Genomic DNA, 18139 nt, shown 5'->3' on the forward strand with positions numbered 1-18139 from the left:
AGGGAGGGGAGAGGATCTCGAAAAGGAAGAGCGGGGAAGGGGGGCGGGGGAGGACGGGAAAGAAAGGGGAAGGGGGGCGGGCGGGAGCGGAGCCACCGGGTGGGGGTCGGCGGCCGAGGGGGCGGGACCGGGGTCCGTCCCCACCTGCGTGGGCGCCGGCTGCGGGAGGGGTGGGAGCCCGGCGGTCGGAGGGAGCGGCCGGGAGGCGGGCTGGCCAGGGAGCAGGGGGGAGGGAGGGAGGGGACGGGGACTGGGAGGCGGGGAGGAGCCGGCGCTCGGCTGGGGCTGCGGGGGAGGCGACGGCGGGAGCAGCATTGGCGGCGGCGGGTCCGGCAGTGGCGGCGGCGGCAGGTGGCCCCGCGCGCGGCGGCCGGCCTGGCCGGGGGCGGGCGCGAAGGTGGCGCCTCGGGCGGGGGCCGGTCCCTGCACCAGGTGACCTGTTCCGGCCGGGATCCGGGCGCCCTCGCCATGCAGCGGCGCTGCGCGGGGCTCGGGCGGCCACGGCAGCAGCAGCAACACCCCCCGCCGCCCGCGGTCGGTCCCCGGGCCGCAGCTATGGTCCCCCCGAGCGGCGGCGGCCCCCCAGACCTCGGCGGCCGTCCTGCCTGCGCGCTGCTCCTGCTCTGCTACCTGGTGAGCGCCGGACCCTGCCCGGGTCCTCCCCTCCGCGCGGAGCCCGGGGGACGCGGGTGGAAGGGCCGGGGACCTCGCCACGCGGAGTGGGTGAGGTGTTGCTAGTTTTCTCTTTTCCTGGCCGCTGCGCCCCGGGCACTCCCGGCACCTGGGATGGGCACCCGGTTGCGGAGAGCGGTGCGTGGACCAGACTTGCTCTGTGCTCTCGCTCCTGTCCTTCTCCCTCCCAGACTCGCGCCAGACCCGGGTCAGGTTCCCCCGGAGACCCGGCCTGCCCCCCACTCCACCTGGGATCTTCGGTCACCCTCGTTCCGTCCCCACTCCGCTGGGCACGGCTCTCCAGCCCCGTCCCTATCCGTCCAGAGCTTCCCTTACAATCTTCTCGCAGCTCCTTTTCTTCTCGCGCCCAACTTCGCCTCTTTCTCTCCGCGAATGCCACCGGGCTCGACCCTTCTGTTAGTTCCCACCCTGTCCTTACGGCCCCGACCGCCTTCTGCCAATGCGCCGGGCGAGGCACCTCGGGTTTCCAGCTATCTTCAACTCCCCCATGGTCATTCCGGCCAAGTTGCGGATGCCAGAAAGAAATCTAGTTCTTTGTAACACGCTCACTGCCAGAGTGGTGACTTTAGCTGCGTCTCGAACATTGTCATTTCTGAGAACACGTCTGGCTTATGCATGTCAGTTACGATGTGCACACTTCTTGGCTCCTGTCTTAGTCATCAACTAAATGGCAGGAGCCTATTTTTCAAAACCAACGCCTTTACAATACCAGAGTAACTTAGACCCTCATTAAAAGGTGGGAGAAACACCCTCAATTCCCTTGCTGGCTTCTCTTTCTTCTGCTTTGAGTTCTAAACAATAGTAAATTTACCGAAGGTGACACCCTTCCTGGCCGACCTACCTTATGTTCCAGGATCCTGCAGAGTCCTTGGGTTATCTCGCCATATATTACTCTAAATAAATGAAATGGAAAATGCTGAATCATGAAACTGATGTAATAGGAAATTCACAGAATGTGAAAAAAATTTTTTTGAGCAGTGTCATTGTCCAGAATTTTTTTCATTTATATGATTATCATTATTCAGAGTCTTTCTTCTCAGAAGCTAAAAACTGCTTAGGAGACACTTGCAGGAATTAGAATTTGATTCCAAGGAAATTTGCCACCCAGCCCAAGTTTCTTTCAACATTCTTTACTTCTTGGATGTTTCATTTCTTGAAGCAAGGGGGTGTAAAAATGCAGATCGTGCTTCTGCATTTGCATCTACCTGTTGAGCAATCCATGCTTTTCTTCATATTTTAAAATTAGCCGGTACCAAATTTTGTGGTTGGATTTACTTCATATTTTCATAAGAAGTTGTCAGTTAACATGATTTTTCTTTCACCCAGGAGATATTATTATTTAATATTTATGCCACAGGGTTACAGCACACAGGCTCATAAATAAAACTGCCTTAACAAATGACAGGGTTTCGGGTTTAAACAGATGGTCCCCGTCCACAAGTCACTGGTTACCCACAGAGGCAGAAATGATGTAGTGGAGTATTGGGTGAAACATTAATGTACAGATGGTCTGGAAGTGTTAACACCCTGCGAAGAGAGACCACTTCTTGACAATTCCAAGAAATCAGAGTAACTATTGGAAAGCCTAGAGGCCTCTTGGTCTGTGGGAACACAGACAGATGGAAGACCAGATAAGAAAGTTCTGTACGGACCGAGGGGGTTTAAGAGAATATCACAGACGAGGGAAGATGACGCTGTAGGTAGACTAGAGTAAGGTAGTGAAGTGGTGAGGTGGGGCTTGGAAAAGGGAGGTTAGACAATGCTGTCATGTGAGAAGTAACTAGAGCATGGCTGAATGTCTTGGCAGGCAGGGACCGAATGGGTTTGGAACTATGGGGCGGGAAATGTCAGTGCCTCCTGACTCTGCCTGCTCCCGTCAGATGGGCCTTAGGGATGTGCTACTGTAAAAGCAAGGCTTTTTGCAAAAGCCAAGGAAGCAAGAGTGTGAGTTGGAAGATGGGCTTTCCCTTTTGTTCAGAAGCCACTTGCAAGGGATTTTGCTCTAGAGCAGTGGTTCTCAACCTTCCTAATGCCGCGACCCTTTAATACAGTTCCTCATGTTGTGGTGACCCCCAGCCATAAAATTATTTTCGTTGCTACTTCATAACTGCAATGTTGCTACTGTTATGAATCATAATGGAAATATCTGATGTGCAGGACGTATTTTCATTGTGACAAATTGAACATAAAGCACAGTGATGAATCACAAAAACAACATGTAATTATATATGTGTTTTCCGACGGTCTTAGGCGACCCCTGTGAAAGGGTCGTTCGACCCCCAAAGGGGTCGCGACCCCCAGGTGGAGAACCGCTGCTCTAGAGGTATGTGCTGAGATATCGACAACAGGTGAGGCTTCTTGACCTTGGAGAGGGTTAGCCTGCAAATTGGGGGAAATGTAAACATCTGCATGAAAAACATGAAGCAATCGAGAAAAAAATTCTTGAGTTACATGCATTCTGCTCATCAAGGAAGACTTCCTAGAAGTGATCCATCTGGGGAGGGAGGGCAGACAGGTGGAGGGTAGAGGATGAGCGGAATAGCTAGGTAGGATCTCAGGAATATGTAGACACTAGTTAGACTTCATAATTTTGAAGCCTAACTAGTAATAATAGCAATAACAATAATGCGCAGTTGTTTCTATGCCTTATCTAATATTAACCTTAGCAATGACCCGCCAAGGGAAGAGTTAGGATCCCCATTCAGATGAGGTAACTGAGGTTCAGAAAGGGTAAGTTGCCCTGGGCCACACAGGCAGTCCATGATTGAAACCCGAATCTACTTCCAGAGCCCCAGTTCTTAGCCATGTTAACTGATTGCCTTCTGGATTTTGCTGCTTATAACCCATTCCCCTCATGTATAGAGATGTATGGGCCATTAGCAAAGCATTTGCAATTAGCAGCTACCGTGCAATTGGCCAGGATGTGAGGTCATGTCTAAAGTAGCCTAAAATATACAAGGCAGGAAGCACAGGCCACAGAATAGAAGCAGGATGTTAAATAGGAAAAAATAAAAAATAAAAAGAGGTAAAAGCAGAAGATATTTGCCATCCGTGATGGAGAGGTAAGAGAGTGGGTCTTTATACAGTCCAGAGGCAGCTGGTTGTCGAAGTTTAGCATTTGAGTTGGTATAAATGTGTGTCCAAGCGTAGAGCTGAGTGTGCCTAGGAATCCATTCCAAAGCAATTTTCTGTGATGTGGGGACCAATTCCCAATTTGTGTTTTCCCTACCAATTTTCTTGTTCACAAGAGCTGGAGGTTGAGTGTGGCTTTCTGAACAGGTGCCTTCAAGGCCCTGCCCTCCTGGGAAGCATGCTTCCTGCAACCAGGGTCCAGAGGCGATGCCCCCCCCCCCCCCCCCACCGTCTCCATTGGCTGGGACAGAGTAACCTTCAGTAGCAGCCTAAGAATGGAACTGTGACTGTAGCTAGGATACTGCCGAAGCATGAATAATTGTGACGAGGCCTGAAAGATAAGTCACGGAATGATGCCAAACAGATTTCTGAAAAGATGATCCCTGGTCCTAGCAGCTGCCAGAAAATGCTGAGGTCACTAAAGGTCAAGATGCAGAGAGCCTCCCCAGAGAGGGTGAGAGCCTCAAAAGCAAAAGGTAATGAGATCAAGTCCCCTGAGGTCGCCGGTGCTGAGTGGTGTAGTCCACACATGACTTGCTCTGCCCAACAGACCCCTTGCCATTCTCTCTCATCATTAACTCTTACCTTTCTCCAGACTTGGCTAGAACATCCCAAGGCTGCCCCAGCCCCATCTGTGACAGTGACACTTGTAGAAGACAATCTTGTCCATTCTGAACTTTGGTCTCAAAGTTGTAATTTCTTTCTTAAATGAGAAAACAAATCTCACAATGGCTAGTATTATTGACGGTCAGCGGTAGATATTTGCACTTGTTAGACAACCGGAGGACAAAGAAATAAGAGGACATCAACAATGCAGACGTATGTGAGGATCATTAGCCGATGGTGGCTGTGTCCGTTTTGTACAGGATTTTCTGTGCGTGACCACTGGTTATCCCTCTAGCAGTAATGTGTGTGACGCAGAACCTGGAAAAGCAAAACAGTGAAGAAGCCTCAATTGTCCAGCTTGTGTGAGGGTGATTATGAATATTTGAAGTCCGGAGATCTCCCTCAAGCTTCACATCAGCCAGTAGCTTCCCCATTCATCCTGACCAGAGCTGCTCAAATCTCCCAAGTGATGGTATTTGCCTCTTGCTTTCTAGCCCTTCTGTTCTTGTTGGTAAATGGGTAGGAGCCATGACTTGGATGACCCAAAGCAGCTAGGAGAAAGGTAGAAGAGAAGACATAAAGAACCCCGGTATTTCACAGAGAAGATGGACTGATGCACATACACCATAAATAGCCTATAGTGGATTCAGTTACCTTGTTTTTTGGCTCATCCCAGTACCCTGAGAAAGGAACTAAAGGGGCAGGAGAGTTGTGCAGCGTGCAAGCAATGGAGGAGATGCTGACTTGGCAGCTCTTGTCTCCCATCCTCACCCTAAAAAGGGCCGGCGAGGTGGCTCAGTGCAGTGTGTGTGTTAGTGGATAAGATAACATCTACCCTCTCCAGATACAAGGGGTAATGACCCCATAGATGGGAGTGAGGAAAGTCCTGAGACTCCCTCACCTATAGCCAGAAAGCGGTGAAGGTGTAGAGGTAAGTGGGTCAGTTGAGGGTGTCATTGGGGTGTTTCTGGAGGGCAAAGTCTCCCTGACTTTGGAGTTAGCAGCTATGGATTTGAATTTTTTATTCTGCTGGTTGACCTTGGGCAAGTTACTTATCCTCTCTGAATCCATTTCATTTCCTCAGCTGGAATTCTCTGTCCCTCACAGGGCTGTTGTGAGGACTAGGTTTGAAGGGAGAAGTTCTATGAAGTTCTGTGTGCAAGGACGAGGTTAAATCCGAGTGGGAAAGTCTTACTGCACCTGCCTGGCACACAGGAGCTGCTCAAAGAAACCAACCCAAACCATGGCTCTCCTCGTATGATTTGAATTACTAAGAACTAGCCAATCAAGTCATATCAAAGAGGAGAGCACTCCTTCTCCAGCACAGTAGGAGTATTGATCGTCATTGTGATGGCATGTCCCTAGCCAGCTCTCAGGTTTGGGAAGGCGCACTGAGCAACTGGGAAATGTTTCCCAAGGCATATCTTGATTTTGAAGTCCATATTGACATCATCGCCCATTCTTCTTAATTGCATGCTTCGTTGACATAAACAGAATTTTTGCTTATTTCTAGTCAGCAGAAATTGGGAAAGTAGGCCTTTTAAGCCAATACAATTACCCTTTGACCTGTGGAAAGTTTGATCCAGCCAGTTTGTAGAGAAAGCCCTCATGAGCCAAGATTTTCCTAGATGACTGATGGGGCAGAATGGACAGGAATGAGAGAAACAGACAATCCATTGTGGTTTACATATTGGACATACCCACATACACCTCTAAGTGTAAATGAACTTCCCCTGGTGAGATGTGAATGATTTAAGATTTTCCGATCTCTGTCCCTTCCTTAAATAACAAGTGGATCGTGTAGAGAAAAGAGCCACGCTTTCTCAGTGCTTTAGAATAAGGGAGGGTCATTTAAATAGAGTTTCTTCTTATTGATTTTTTTAAAGGAATCAGATGCAGTCATCCTGAAAGAAGTTTAGGTGGTATTGATAGATTCCCCCCCCCCCTCCATCTAGAAGATGCATAAATTCATCTGTTTCTCGATTCCCAGGCTGAACTGAATGCATTTAGATCTTCAATTTGGGGTCTTTTTATCAAGAACACACATTAACTGATCCCTTTCTTTCTTTTACAAAAAAATTTCAATACCTATACAATTACACAAAGACAAAGGAGCCTGTGCTTTGTGACTGTGTGTGATACTGTCAAGCTTGACTTTGATTAGGGCTTACTTCTGGTCGAAACAGATGTTTGAGGGCTCAGACGCCTCTCAGAGCTCAGTTCCATTGTGTGCAGAGCAGATCAGTAGCTTCTGAGGTGGAACATCCATGTGGCAGCCAGGATGGCATCATGGGAGAGGCACAGAAATGTCCCCCTGGCCCCCAGATATCTTGCTTACAGCTGCAGTGCCTTTGGCCTTTGCTGTTCAGGCATTATTTCCACCAGGCTGGCACAGAAATGCAGATATGTGACATTACTGCAGTATTTTGTCATTATCACATTAACATGGATAAACTTGCCAGATGAACAGGAGCCTGATGAGGGTGGAGGGATATGCATCTTAAAATTTTACTTTGTGCTTTTGGCATGGATAAATAAAAAAGTTCTAGAATATAGGGTGGTTGCCTGAGGGTCTGGAGGGACTGGACAGCTGGAAGTAAGACCACTCCATGTGGGGATGGTGGGTGCCAGCGTGCCACCTTCCCTGACCTCACTCACAGTCCTCAGCTCTGACCCCCAGGGCCCACTGAGATGCCAGAGGGAAAGGGCTTTTCGGAAGGAGGTTGATGAGGCTGGATGGAAAATAGAGAATAGTTGAGAACTTGTGAATGTCAGGAAAGGGTGGTGGGGGACTCAAGGTTGGATCAAGTCCTTTGGTTTATTTTATTTTTTTACAAATATATTTTATTATTTTTTTACAGAGAGGAAGGGAGAGGGATAGAATTAGAAACATCGGTGAGAGAGAAACATCGATCAGCTGCCTCCTGCACACTCCCTACTGGGCATGTGCCTGCAACCAAGGTACATGCCCTTGACCAGAATCGAACCTAGGACCCTTGAGTCCGCAGGCCGACGCTCTATCCACTGAGCCAAACTGGTTAGGGCAAGTCCTTTGGTTTATATGCAGGTGCCCTCAGAGCTGTGGAGCAGTGACGTGGGACAGACCACCAGGGTACCTGGTAGAGATGCCCATGCCCAGGACTTTATTTCAGCAAGAAGCACTTACCAAAATCCTATGTGCCAAGCCAGAGACGTAACAATGAATACGACATGGACTCTGACCTCGTAATTTCTAAACAAAGGAATGTTTGGGTAATTTTTAGCTTGTGCTAATGCAACCTGGCATGTGAAAATACCTATGAAGGTTGTACACGTGTCATGCCTGTAGCTGAAACTCTTCAAGTTAATTGCCTTGTTTTCCTGGCAGGAAACAGCTCATAACCACACACATGACTTGAGCCAGGAAATCAGCTTCAGCTTAATCAATATTTAGAGTGTGATGTGTTGATAATCAGTGTTGGTTTAGTACATAGCAGAGGTAGCCACAGCTCATGGTGTAGCAGCTGCCCGCTGGGTCGGCTCCAACCCACGAGATGCCAACTTCCTGCATTGCATAGGTGCCCAAAGGACTGAAGATTATAACACCTTCTTGAGGGGTTTAGACCATGTTCCTACAGCTACGATATGGTGACTTTATGGTCCTGCCTGCCTGGGGCCAGCACACCTGTGTCAGAGTCAGAAAACATTGCCCAGTCCCTGAAGTTGTTTTTCTCCAGTACCCCAGCTGTCAGTCAGGCTTTTCCCACTTCTCGAATGATCTTTCTCAGTCCAGGCAATTTTACCTCTTTGCCCAGTCTAGCTCCAATGTCTCATCCTGCTTAGATCTTTCTTGAGAGAAACAATAGCAAGACGTCAACACCACCACCAGGGAACCTTAGTGAAATAACAAATCAAGCCCCAGCAACTACACATGTAGGAAATTATGCCTAATTGGATTATTCATCTCATTTCTCCTATATGCTCATAATTCCTTTAAAAAAGTATGTCTTCTGTCACTTTGTGTTCTTCCGAACGCTATCTGAATAAAGGTTTGGTAATCTAGAAGAGTGGTGGTCAAACTATGGCCCACGGGCCTGTCCAACCAGCCGCCTGTTTTCGTAAATAAACAGCGCTGCACTGGATGACAGTCAAGTTTATTGGCTCCTGAGTTGACGTGGCTGCTCTCTCGATACCACGGCAGAGGGGAGTAGCTGCGATGGACACCGAGTGGCCCCCAAACCTAAAATATTTACCGCGTGGTCCTTTGTTACAGGAAAAGCCTGCTGATCTCAAATCTAGAATAGTGCCATCCAGGAGAAGTATGATGTGAGCCACCAACGCAAGCCACCTGTGTAATCTCAAAATTTCTAGTAGCAACATAAAACAAGTAAACTGAAAAAGGTGGAATTAATGCTGGTAATATGGTTTATTTAACTTACGGTATTCTAATATCATCTCAGCATTATTCATGAGCTACTCTGCACCCTTCTTTGTATTGGTTTTGAAGTCCAGGGTATATTTTACGCTGATGACACCCCTCAATGTGGACCAGCCACATTCCGAGTGCTTAACATGACTTGTGGCCTCGGTATTGGCTCGCATACAGCCAGAACCCATAAGCCTTGGATTTACTTTTACTGCACCTGGAAGCAGGCGGAAATACAATAATCTTCCTAGAAGTATGTGGAGGTTCCCTTTAAAACAGAATTTCGCGTGAAGGCCCTGGGGAGGGTCTGTAGTCAGGTGTCCTGTACCTTCTTCATTCTCATCTGTCACCACCAATCTGCAGTGATGAGCCGAGGTCTGGAAAGTCATGGGCCATCAGGCAGAACTGAAACCATGCTCAGCACATTGCACTTACTAACGCAGAAAAGTGGCTGGTGCATTTTTAGGAATAAGATGTAAAATAATGGCCCTAGCTCAGAGGTCGGCAAACTGTGGCTTGCGAGCCACATGTGGCTCTTTGGCCCCTTGAATGTGGCTCTTCCACAAAATACCACGTGCGGGCGCGCACGTACGGTGCGATTGAAACTTCGTGGCCCATGTGCAGAAGTCGGTTTTCGGCCTGGGCGAGTCTATTTTGAAGAAGTGGCATTAGAAGAAGTGGAGGATGTCTGTCGGGCAGGCGACAGGAGACGCGGCGCAGGCGGGCCGCGGGATTCAAGTTGAGTGAGACTGGTTACAAGACGAGTGTGGATGGGAGAGTTGGAAGGGGTCAACCTCAGCGAACGTACCTCAATCAGATTGAGGACATTTTTAGCAAAGGCCAGCTTAGGAGTACCCTACTTAAGTAAATAACTATTTACCTACCTATATAGTTTAAGTTTAAAAAATTTGGCTCTCAAAAGAAATTTCAATCGTTGTACTGTTGATATTTGGCTCTGTTGACTAATGAGTTTGCCGACCACTGCCCTAGCTGGTTTGGCCCAGTGGATAGAGTGTCAGTCTGCAGACTGAAGGGTCCTGGGTTCAAGTCCAGTCAAGGGCACATACCCAGGTTGCGAGCTCAATCCTCAGTAGGGGGCATGCAGGAGGTAGCTGATCAATGATTCTCACCATTGATGTTTCTCTCTCCCTCTTCCTTCCTCTCTGAAATCAATAAAAAGTATATTCTAAAAAAGAAAAGGAGCCGGGCTTCTGGGCTTGCCTCTGCTAAGCCACCAGCTCGGTGATGTTGGAGACTGTCACCTCTTGGTTGCATTTCGTTGTCCAAAACTTGGGGTGGGCTGGCTCGTCACCAAGGGCTCACCCGCTCTAACATTCTCTACTTCTAATTATAAGACTATTTTTATATCTGTTCTCCCTCCACCCCTGTAATTTGGAAGTATAAATGAGAACCTAAAACAACTCAACCTCTTCCTGAGGGGTGGACAGTTGGACTTTATACATTTCTTCCCATAGGCTTCCCATCACGAATCAAAGAGAATGGCCAGCCTTTCTAGTCTCCCTCCTCAATTTGCAAAAGTCATATTTTTCATTTTTATTTTTTAGGACTGATGATGCTTCCCTCTCTGCCCTCATTTTGGGGAATGTTCATGTAGTACAAAATTAAATTGATATGTAGGGATGGCCAGTGCTGGTCTCTCTCTTACCCTGTCTCCTGGTCGCCTCGTCCTTCTCTGTATGGGCATCCAGTGCTATGTACCCAAGCAAGTATGTCTATATTTCTTCTTCTTCTTTCGAACCCAAATGGTAATTATGAACTTTGAAGTTCAAAAATAAATAAATAAAATAAATAAACCTTGAAGATCATCCTGTTTTCTGTGCAAGAAGATCTTTGTCCTGTCACTAGCTGTATTGTACTCCAGAAGGAGATGCATTGTAATTTGCCTAACCAGCCCTGTCTTAATGGGCATTTAGCTTTTCCATCTTTTGCTGTTATAACCAGTGCTGCAGTGAAAAGCTGTATGTACATGATTTCCACAGATTTGGTTATCTTTGTAGGATAAAGTCCTAGAAGAGGAATTATTGGGCCAGGGGGCGGTGCAGTTATACCTTTGGTAGGCATGGCCTGATTGCAGTCCATAGGGGTCAACCCACCAGCAGGATATGAGGGCCATGCTGCCCTCCACTCTAGCCGCTACCATGCGTTATTGGGCTTTCTGATGTCTGTGACTCTACCAGGTTCCAAATGGCATCTCAGTTCACTTTCAATGTGCATTTATTTCTCTTACTAGGAGTGAGAATTTACTTGTCAATGAACTCAGTCGTTTGCTCATTTTTCTTGCTTGGCAGCTTTGCTTCTGATTGTTGACTGTCAGTGCTTGAAAATAGAAACACCATCCCCTTTTACAGAAAGTTTCTGTGGTTCTTTGCCATCAGTCGAATAAAAGTCAACATTCTTTGGGTGGGGATTCAACGTCCTCCAGAATCAGGATCCTGTCTTATTTTTTCAACCTCATAGCCTCACGTCCTTTCTATTCTCTGGCCAAACCCAGCTGCTTGCTTGCCCCCATAATGCATCTGCATTTTCCTGCCTTCTTGCCCCTACTCAAGCTGGTCATAGTACTTTCAGTGTCTTCCCTTTGCCTCTCTACTTAAAGAACTTCTCTTTCCCTAACCGGTTTGGATCAGTGGATAGAGCATCGGCCTGCAGACTCAAGGGTCCCAGGTTCGATTCTGGCCAAGGGCAAGTACCTTGGTTTCGGGCACATACCCAGTGGGGAGTGTGCAGGAGGCAGCTGATCGATGTTTCTTTCTCTCATCGATGTTTCTAACTCTCTATCCCTCTCCCTCCCTCTCTGTAAAAAATCAATAAAATATATATTTTTTTTAAAAAAAAGAACTTCTCTTCATCCCTCAAAGCCCAAATGAAATATCATTCCTTCCATAACACTTGTCCTGGACACCCCGGTCAGAGTTACTTTCACCTGGGGCTGTGTTCCTTTAGGGCTGGTATATAGTTTAGACTGAGGACAGGCCAGGTTCTGCTTTGTATTACAACTTTTTGTAAACACGATTCCTTGATACCATCTTTCTGTCTTAGCCACCTTGGCCTCTCCCACACCCCTAAACCAGAAGTGAAGAAAGGGCTCCCTAGTTCACCCTTCTTTGGAGAAGACTAAAGTGACCTTTTAAAAAAAATTGTGCTAAAAATATTCATAGTATAAAATGTTGCCATTTTAACCATTTTAACCGTAGAACTCAGTGACCTTAGAGTACATTCACTGTGTTGTGCTACCATCACCACCACCCATCTCCAGACTCTTCATCTCGCAAAACTGAAAATGTGCCTGTTAAACAGTCATTCCTCTTTCTCCTCTTCCCCCAGCCCCTGGCAACCGCCATTCTACTTTCTGTGTCTATGAATTTAGACTACTCTAGGGACCTCATATAAGTGGAATCATACAGTGTTTATTCTCTTGTGACTAACTTATTACACTTAGTAAAATGCCCTTAAAGTTCATCCAATTGTAGCATGTGTCAGAATTTCCTTCTGTTTTGAGGCTGAATAATATCCCATTGTGTGTAGATAATGCTTTTGTTTATCCATTCATCTGTTGATAGGCTTTGGGTTGTTTCCACCTTTTAGCTATTACGAATGATGCTGCTGTATGGGTATATGTCTATGGACATATCTCTTCAAGCCCCTGCTTTCAACTCTTTGGGGTCTAATACACCCAGAAGTAGAATTGCTGGATCATATGGTAATTCTTGTGTAATTTTTTGAGGAATCACTGTACTGTTTTCCACAGCAGTTGCCCCATTTTACATTCCCACCAGCAATACACAGGTTCCTGTTTCTCTACATCCTTTCCAACACTTGTTTGTCAGTTTATTTGATAATATATTTTTATTGATTTCAGAGACGAAGGGAGAAGAAGAGAGAAATAGAAACATCAATGATGAGAGAATCATTAATTGGCTGCCTCCTGCACGCCCCACACTGGGGGTTAAGCCCACAACCTGGGCATGTGCCCTTGACTGGAATGGAACCTGGGACCCTACTGAGCCAAACCAGCTAGGGCTGTTTGTTTTTATAGTAGCCACACTGACGGGTGTGCCGTGGTCCCAAGTAACCTTTTTGTGATTGTGTTTGGGGTGCCTGAATTACAAAGTCAGATTTAGGAGATCTCTCTTAGCACCTATACATCACACCCAAAACATTGCCTTGACTTCATGACCAAACTTTCCAGGTTTCTTCTGGAACAAATGTCCACATGGAGAGGGCTGGGTCATTCAGAGAACCAGATAAATAACCAGGCAAACATAACCTCTCCTGGCACATGTTGTACCTACCAGCCACGGTGAAAGGATCAGACAACACAGTCTGTGGTCCCTGCATGCCCGTGTGTGATTTGGAGCAGCAGCAACCTCCTGCTGGTCCATCCATCATGCGTGCTTGTCCTGGCTCAGAACTTACGGAGAAAATGAGGCCGGGTTGGAGTCCCCGCCATGTTCTCTCTCGGGTGCACTTTGAGCTCTTCTCCAGCCCTCTGCTTTGGCTGCTGCTCTCCGGCATTTGCAGTCAGGACAATAGTTTGGAAATGTCTGAAGCCCGATTGTTCTCTTTTTCACTCAAAGGCAGACTCATTGTGCCTGGATGTGTTATGAACTGGCTCCTCCGTTTGGAAACCAGCTCTGGAGTGACTGCCACGCAGTTTGAAAGGCACGTTCTGATCAGCAGATGCTACTGAGTCTGGGGAGAGAGTTAATGTGGCCTAATCTTCATGTGTATTTGTGTGTGTGCGTGTGTTGGTTTTTCTCCAGTTGCTCAGTAGTGATTTCGACATCTTTTATCTTCCTCATTCGTTGCTTTATGGACATGGATTTTTTTTATCCCAGGAAAATCATGATCCACATATCTCTCTATATAAAAGCCTAAGTGACCTTTACAAACGGAGGACTGGCTAGTAGCTATGATATGCACTGACCACAGGGGGCAGATGCTCAACGCAGAAGCTTCCCCCTGGTGTCAGTGTGCTCCCACAGCTAACCTCCCGCGGTCCCTCCCCCCGGCTGGCTGGCCCTAATTGGCCCTGATCACCGGCCAGGCCAAGGGACCCCACCCATGTACAAATTCGTGCACCGGGCCTCTAGTCTGTTAATATGATCATTTTTAAACTTTATCTCATTTTTCTTTTCAGAATTTTGTGCCATCTTGGGGCCGGCAGACCTCCCTGACGACGTCAGTGATATCCAACACTGAGCAGAGCGTGGCTTACAAAGACTTCATTTATTTCACTGTCGTTGAAGGAAATGTTCGCAACATTTCTGAAGTCTCGGTTGAGTATTTGTGCTCCCAGCCTTGCGTTGTCAGTTTGGAAGCGGTTGTCTCATCTGAGTTCAGGAGTAGCATTCCTGTGTACAAAAAACGGTGGAAGAATGAGAAGCATCTTCACACCAGCAGGACACACTTGGTGCAGGTGAAATTTCCGAGCATCATGGTTTACAGAGATGACTATTTCATCAGACACTCCATTTCCGTGTCGGTGGTGATACTCCGCGCCTGGATTACTCACAGATACACTGGTGGAGACGTGAATGTTAAATGGGACGAAAACTTGCTACACGCTGTCGCGAAGAATTATACTCTGCTGAAGACGGTCCCGCCTTTTGAGCGCCCTTTCAAAGACCATCAAGTGTGCCTTGAGTGGAACATGGGTTATATTTGGAACCTTCAGGCAAACAAGATTCCCCAGTGTCCTCTTGAAAATGGTAGGTCACTTGCCTTGCCAGGAACCTAATTCATTTCTTCAGATAGCCTGTACCATAAGAGGGGCAGGGGAAAATTCTTATATTAGCAGTTGGGGGAGACTGAGGGAAATGGAGCCTGTAATTTTAGACTCTGGGGATGAAAGGGGAAAAGTGGAAAGGTGAGTTGAGGAGAGGAGAAAGAGTTGGAGAGAATAGGACTGAAGGTGAAAGAGAGAGAGGGACAGAGGGGCCATGGAAGAGGGACCTTGAGAGGTTTGGAGGTTTGAAGTTGGAAAGGAGCATTAATGCTACTGGAACAAGCATTGGGAAGATCTTCCTCCCGTCTCCCCTCAAACACCCTTCAGCGTCAGTGAGCTTTAGTGTAGCATTGCTTCCCAGCCAAGCAGACCTGGCTTCCTCTCCTGGCTCTTCCACTTTCCTTCTGCCTGTGTAATTTTGGAACTCTTGGAGCCTCAGTTTTCCTCTCTGTAAAGTGGGAATACTAAATAACAATTCTCTCAGAGCAATGTTGTGAGAATTAAATGAGTTGTAATTTGCTTAGCACATAATGAGCACTCAGTGAAAAGTAGCCGTGATGATGGATGATAGAGTCCAAACTCTGCATTTTATCCTAAATGCCACATGGGCACAGCCTCTGAAGGATCCGTACACGTGGCTCCTGTGCCCTTCTTCAGTCTCCCTTAAGCACTGGCGTTGGACCTCTGACTACACAGTTAGAAGAAGGGGTCTGAATATCACTCTGTTGGTGACAGGGGTACCTTGCTCTGCTGAGTGTCTGCCAGCTCTTCTCTGTACCCTGCAATGGGGAGCCATCCTGGGCATGCTCCCAGGAACCACCCAGGTCTAGTAGCGTTTCCCAAAGTGTGGCTCTAAGACACACTGTAATAGAATAAACCAGTCAGGACTCTAGCTGCAAATGCAAATTCCCAGCTCCCATCCATACAGACTCAGTCAGACTCTGTGGGAGCAGGGCCCTGGAATCAGCATTTACACATTCTCATGACTGTTCTGATAGGACTCCAAGGTGTGAGAACCTCTGGACCAGGGCTGGAGCTGAGGGAACTTTGATCTAGAATTACTGTGGCCAGACCCAGGCAGGGTTGGTGGGTGGAGGAAATCCATGAGCCTGTGACCGCAGACCCTTCCACAGGAAGGGCCTGACACCTCCTGATCTTCTAGAGGACTGGTGAGGGGCAAGGTGGCTTAAGGACACGGGGAAACAGCATTTCCTGGGGCTACCCTCACATAGCCCCACATATAATGAAAACTTCAAGGCCTGCGCAACTATATAGAATAGCCTGTCAGAGGCCACTTTCCATAGAACCAACACTTTTGGCATTAAGAAAATACTATTTTGAGATAATTACAGATTCATAGGAAGTTGCAAAAATGGTAACAATTCTATGTATCCTTCTCCCACCCTCCAGCTGCCCCTAATGGTGATGTCATCCATAGTGAGAGCATGGTATGGAAACCAGGGAAGGGGAAACTGACATGGAGCTAAAACTCTTAACTACAGGGCTTTATTCAGTCTATCTATCTATCTATCTATCTATCTATCTATCTATCTATCTATCTATCTATCTACCTATCTATCTATATTTGATTTATTTCAGAGAGGAAGAGAGAGGGAGAGAGAGATAGTAACATCAATGATGAGAGAGAATCATTGATCGGCTGCCTCCTGCACTCCCCCAACTGGGGATCGAGCCCGAAACCTGGGAATGTGTCCTGACCAGGAATCAAACTGTGACCTCCTGGTTCATAGGTCAATGCTCAACCATTGAGCCATGTTGGCTGGGCCAGACTCCACCTCTTTCTTTGAGCACTTTTGTGTGTGTGCAGAGTTCTGTACAATTTTATCCTACGTTTTGTTTTAATCTCCGTGTTCTGTGTCTGGCTTATCCCGTGTGTGTGTGGTGCTTTAAGTATGAGATGCCTGGAAGCAGAAGGCGAATCCCTTTCCTGCGTGTGTGCGCGTCGAGTGTGGGGTGGGTAATTATTGTTGAGATCGCGGAACGGCATGCATTTTGATGATCGGTGCACATCCCTCTCCCAGTCAGAAGCCCGTCCCAGCGTTCGTCTGGGTGGCCTTCTGCAGGGGGACCTGGTTTGTTAAGGAGAAGGAGGCAGGGGGCACACACAGCCACAGTTTTGCTTTGCCTTCGATTTTGTCAAGATTTAATGGCTTAATGATTCCATTGCGTGTTTGGCCAGATCACATATTTCTCATTAAAGAATGACTGGATTGCAAGCTGGAAGTTTTCAAATGAAGTTATTTACAGCCTGGCTGAGTTCTTGGGGCACCTGATCATAGCCTTATAATGTTTTTCTTGGCCCTTCCCACATTCACAGGGCTCAGGTTTTTCTCCCCATTTCTTCGGACCATGACTTGTGGGGGCGAGAACCGATCTAATGCAAGCATAACAGAGCAAAACCGTTTCTAAGAGTCAGAGCCACTGAAAATGGGGGGGAGGGGGCTCGTGCACACCAGCTCTGCTTACACGGCTGTGATTTGTTCACCATGAATGGGGAACGTTTCCTCTCCCTCCCCACCTTTAAGAGAATCAAAAGAGCAGCCCTGTGGAAAGTGCCCATGACCTCTGTTCTCAACCTCAGCTGTGTGGGGGCCAGAGGTCAGGCCTCTGGCTTGGCTGTGCAGAGGCCAGGTGCCAGGCCTCTGGCTTGTTCTTTGCAGGGACTCCTGAGGAACGTGAGTCACGTCCGAACAACAAGATGGCATTGGGGAGCCGCGTGGCACCTTTCACGTCGGGTCCCTGCCTGTAGCCGGCACTGGTGGCAGGTGTGGGGAATGGTTTCTGTGTCAAGTGCCTGGTATCCTATATGAGGGCGCTGCCTCTGGACTGAAGTATCTCCTTTATGCTTTCATTTTCTTTTTCCTTTATAAAGAGAGCGAGCCACAGTCCCTGTGTGCAGTGGTGCCGTGGGTAAGGCTGGAGTGACCGTGCACCAATGGCCAAGGCGAGGCTGTGCCCACGCACACTCCTCTGCAGCTGATCTCCTTTGCCAGGACCCGTCCCAGGCCAGGCCGGGGGTCTGATTTTCGGTAGAGATGCAGCAGACCTTTGTCCAGCCCTGCTGCGAAAACTTACCCTGGGTCAGAAGTGGGCAGCCTCTCAGGACACCTGCGTGCCCGGGCTCGGCCACCTGCATGCTGGTGCACCTGTTCCTGCTACATTCCAGGCGCATGGGCCATAGGTGGCCAGGTACACCACGCCTGTGGCTCTGCATACTACTGTCCACTTCCTTAAGGGAGGGGACCAGGCCTTAGCTGTGGTCCCTCACCCATCACATGTGTGCCTGATTCATGCGTGAACTCACCCAGAGAGAGAAATCCACCACCCAGGCGGGTAGCTGTAGGCCCATCAGACTTCTCTTCCTATCACGTCCTACTGTGAGAGGCCAGCCAGGCCTGTTCCCTCTGTCTTCAGACTTTATGGCATATTCAGTTTCCTCTCACCACCTGCATTGCTGTCATGTGGTCTAAACCGCCTCGGTCTCTGTCTGGACTGTGGCCACGGCCTGCAGGTCTGGCCTCCCAGCTTTGCCT

General features: G+C 48.0%; 1 protein-coding gene across 2 annotated transcripts in view; it reads left to right on the plus strand.

Moving 5' to 3' along the window:
* The first annotated feature begins 282 nt into the window (after positions 1 to 282).
* SEL1L3 (SEL1L family member 3) overlaps positions 283 to 18139 on the plus strand; it is a 106532-nt gene continuing 88675 nt past the window's right edge. For both annotated transcript variants that reach the window (XM_059674064.1, XM_059674074.1), the window contains exons 1-2: positions 283 to 633; positions 13998 to 14568. In XM_059674064.1, coding sequence (XP_059530047.1) covers positions 469 to 633; positions 13998 to 14568 — 736 coding nt within the window. In that variant the 5' untranslated portion in view covers positions 283 to 468. The remainder of the gene's footprint in view (positions 634 to 13997; positions 14569 to 18139) is intronic.

Source organism: Myotis daubentonii, chromosome 1 (genome assembly GCF_963259705.1).
Source record: "Myotis daubentonii chromosome 1, mMyoDau2.1, whole genome shotgun sequence".
Taxonomy (NCBI): domain Eukaryota; kingdom Metazoa; phylum Chordata; class Mammalia; order Chiroptera; family Vespertilionidae; genus Myotis; species Myotis daubentonii.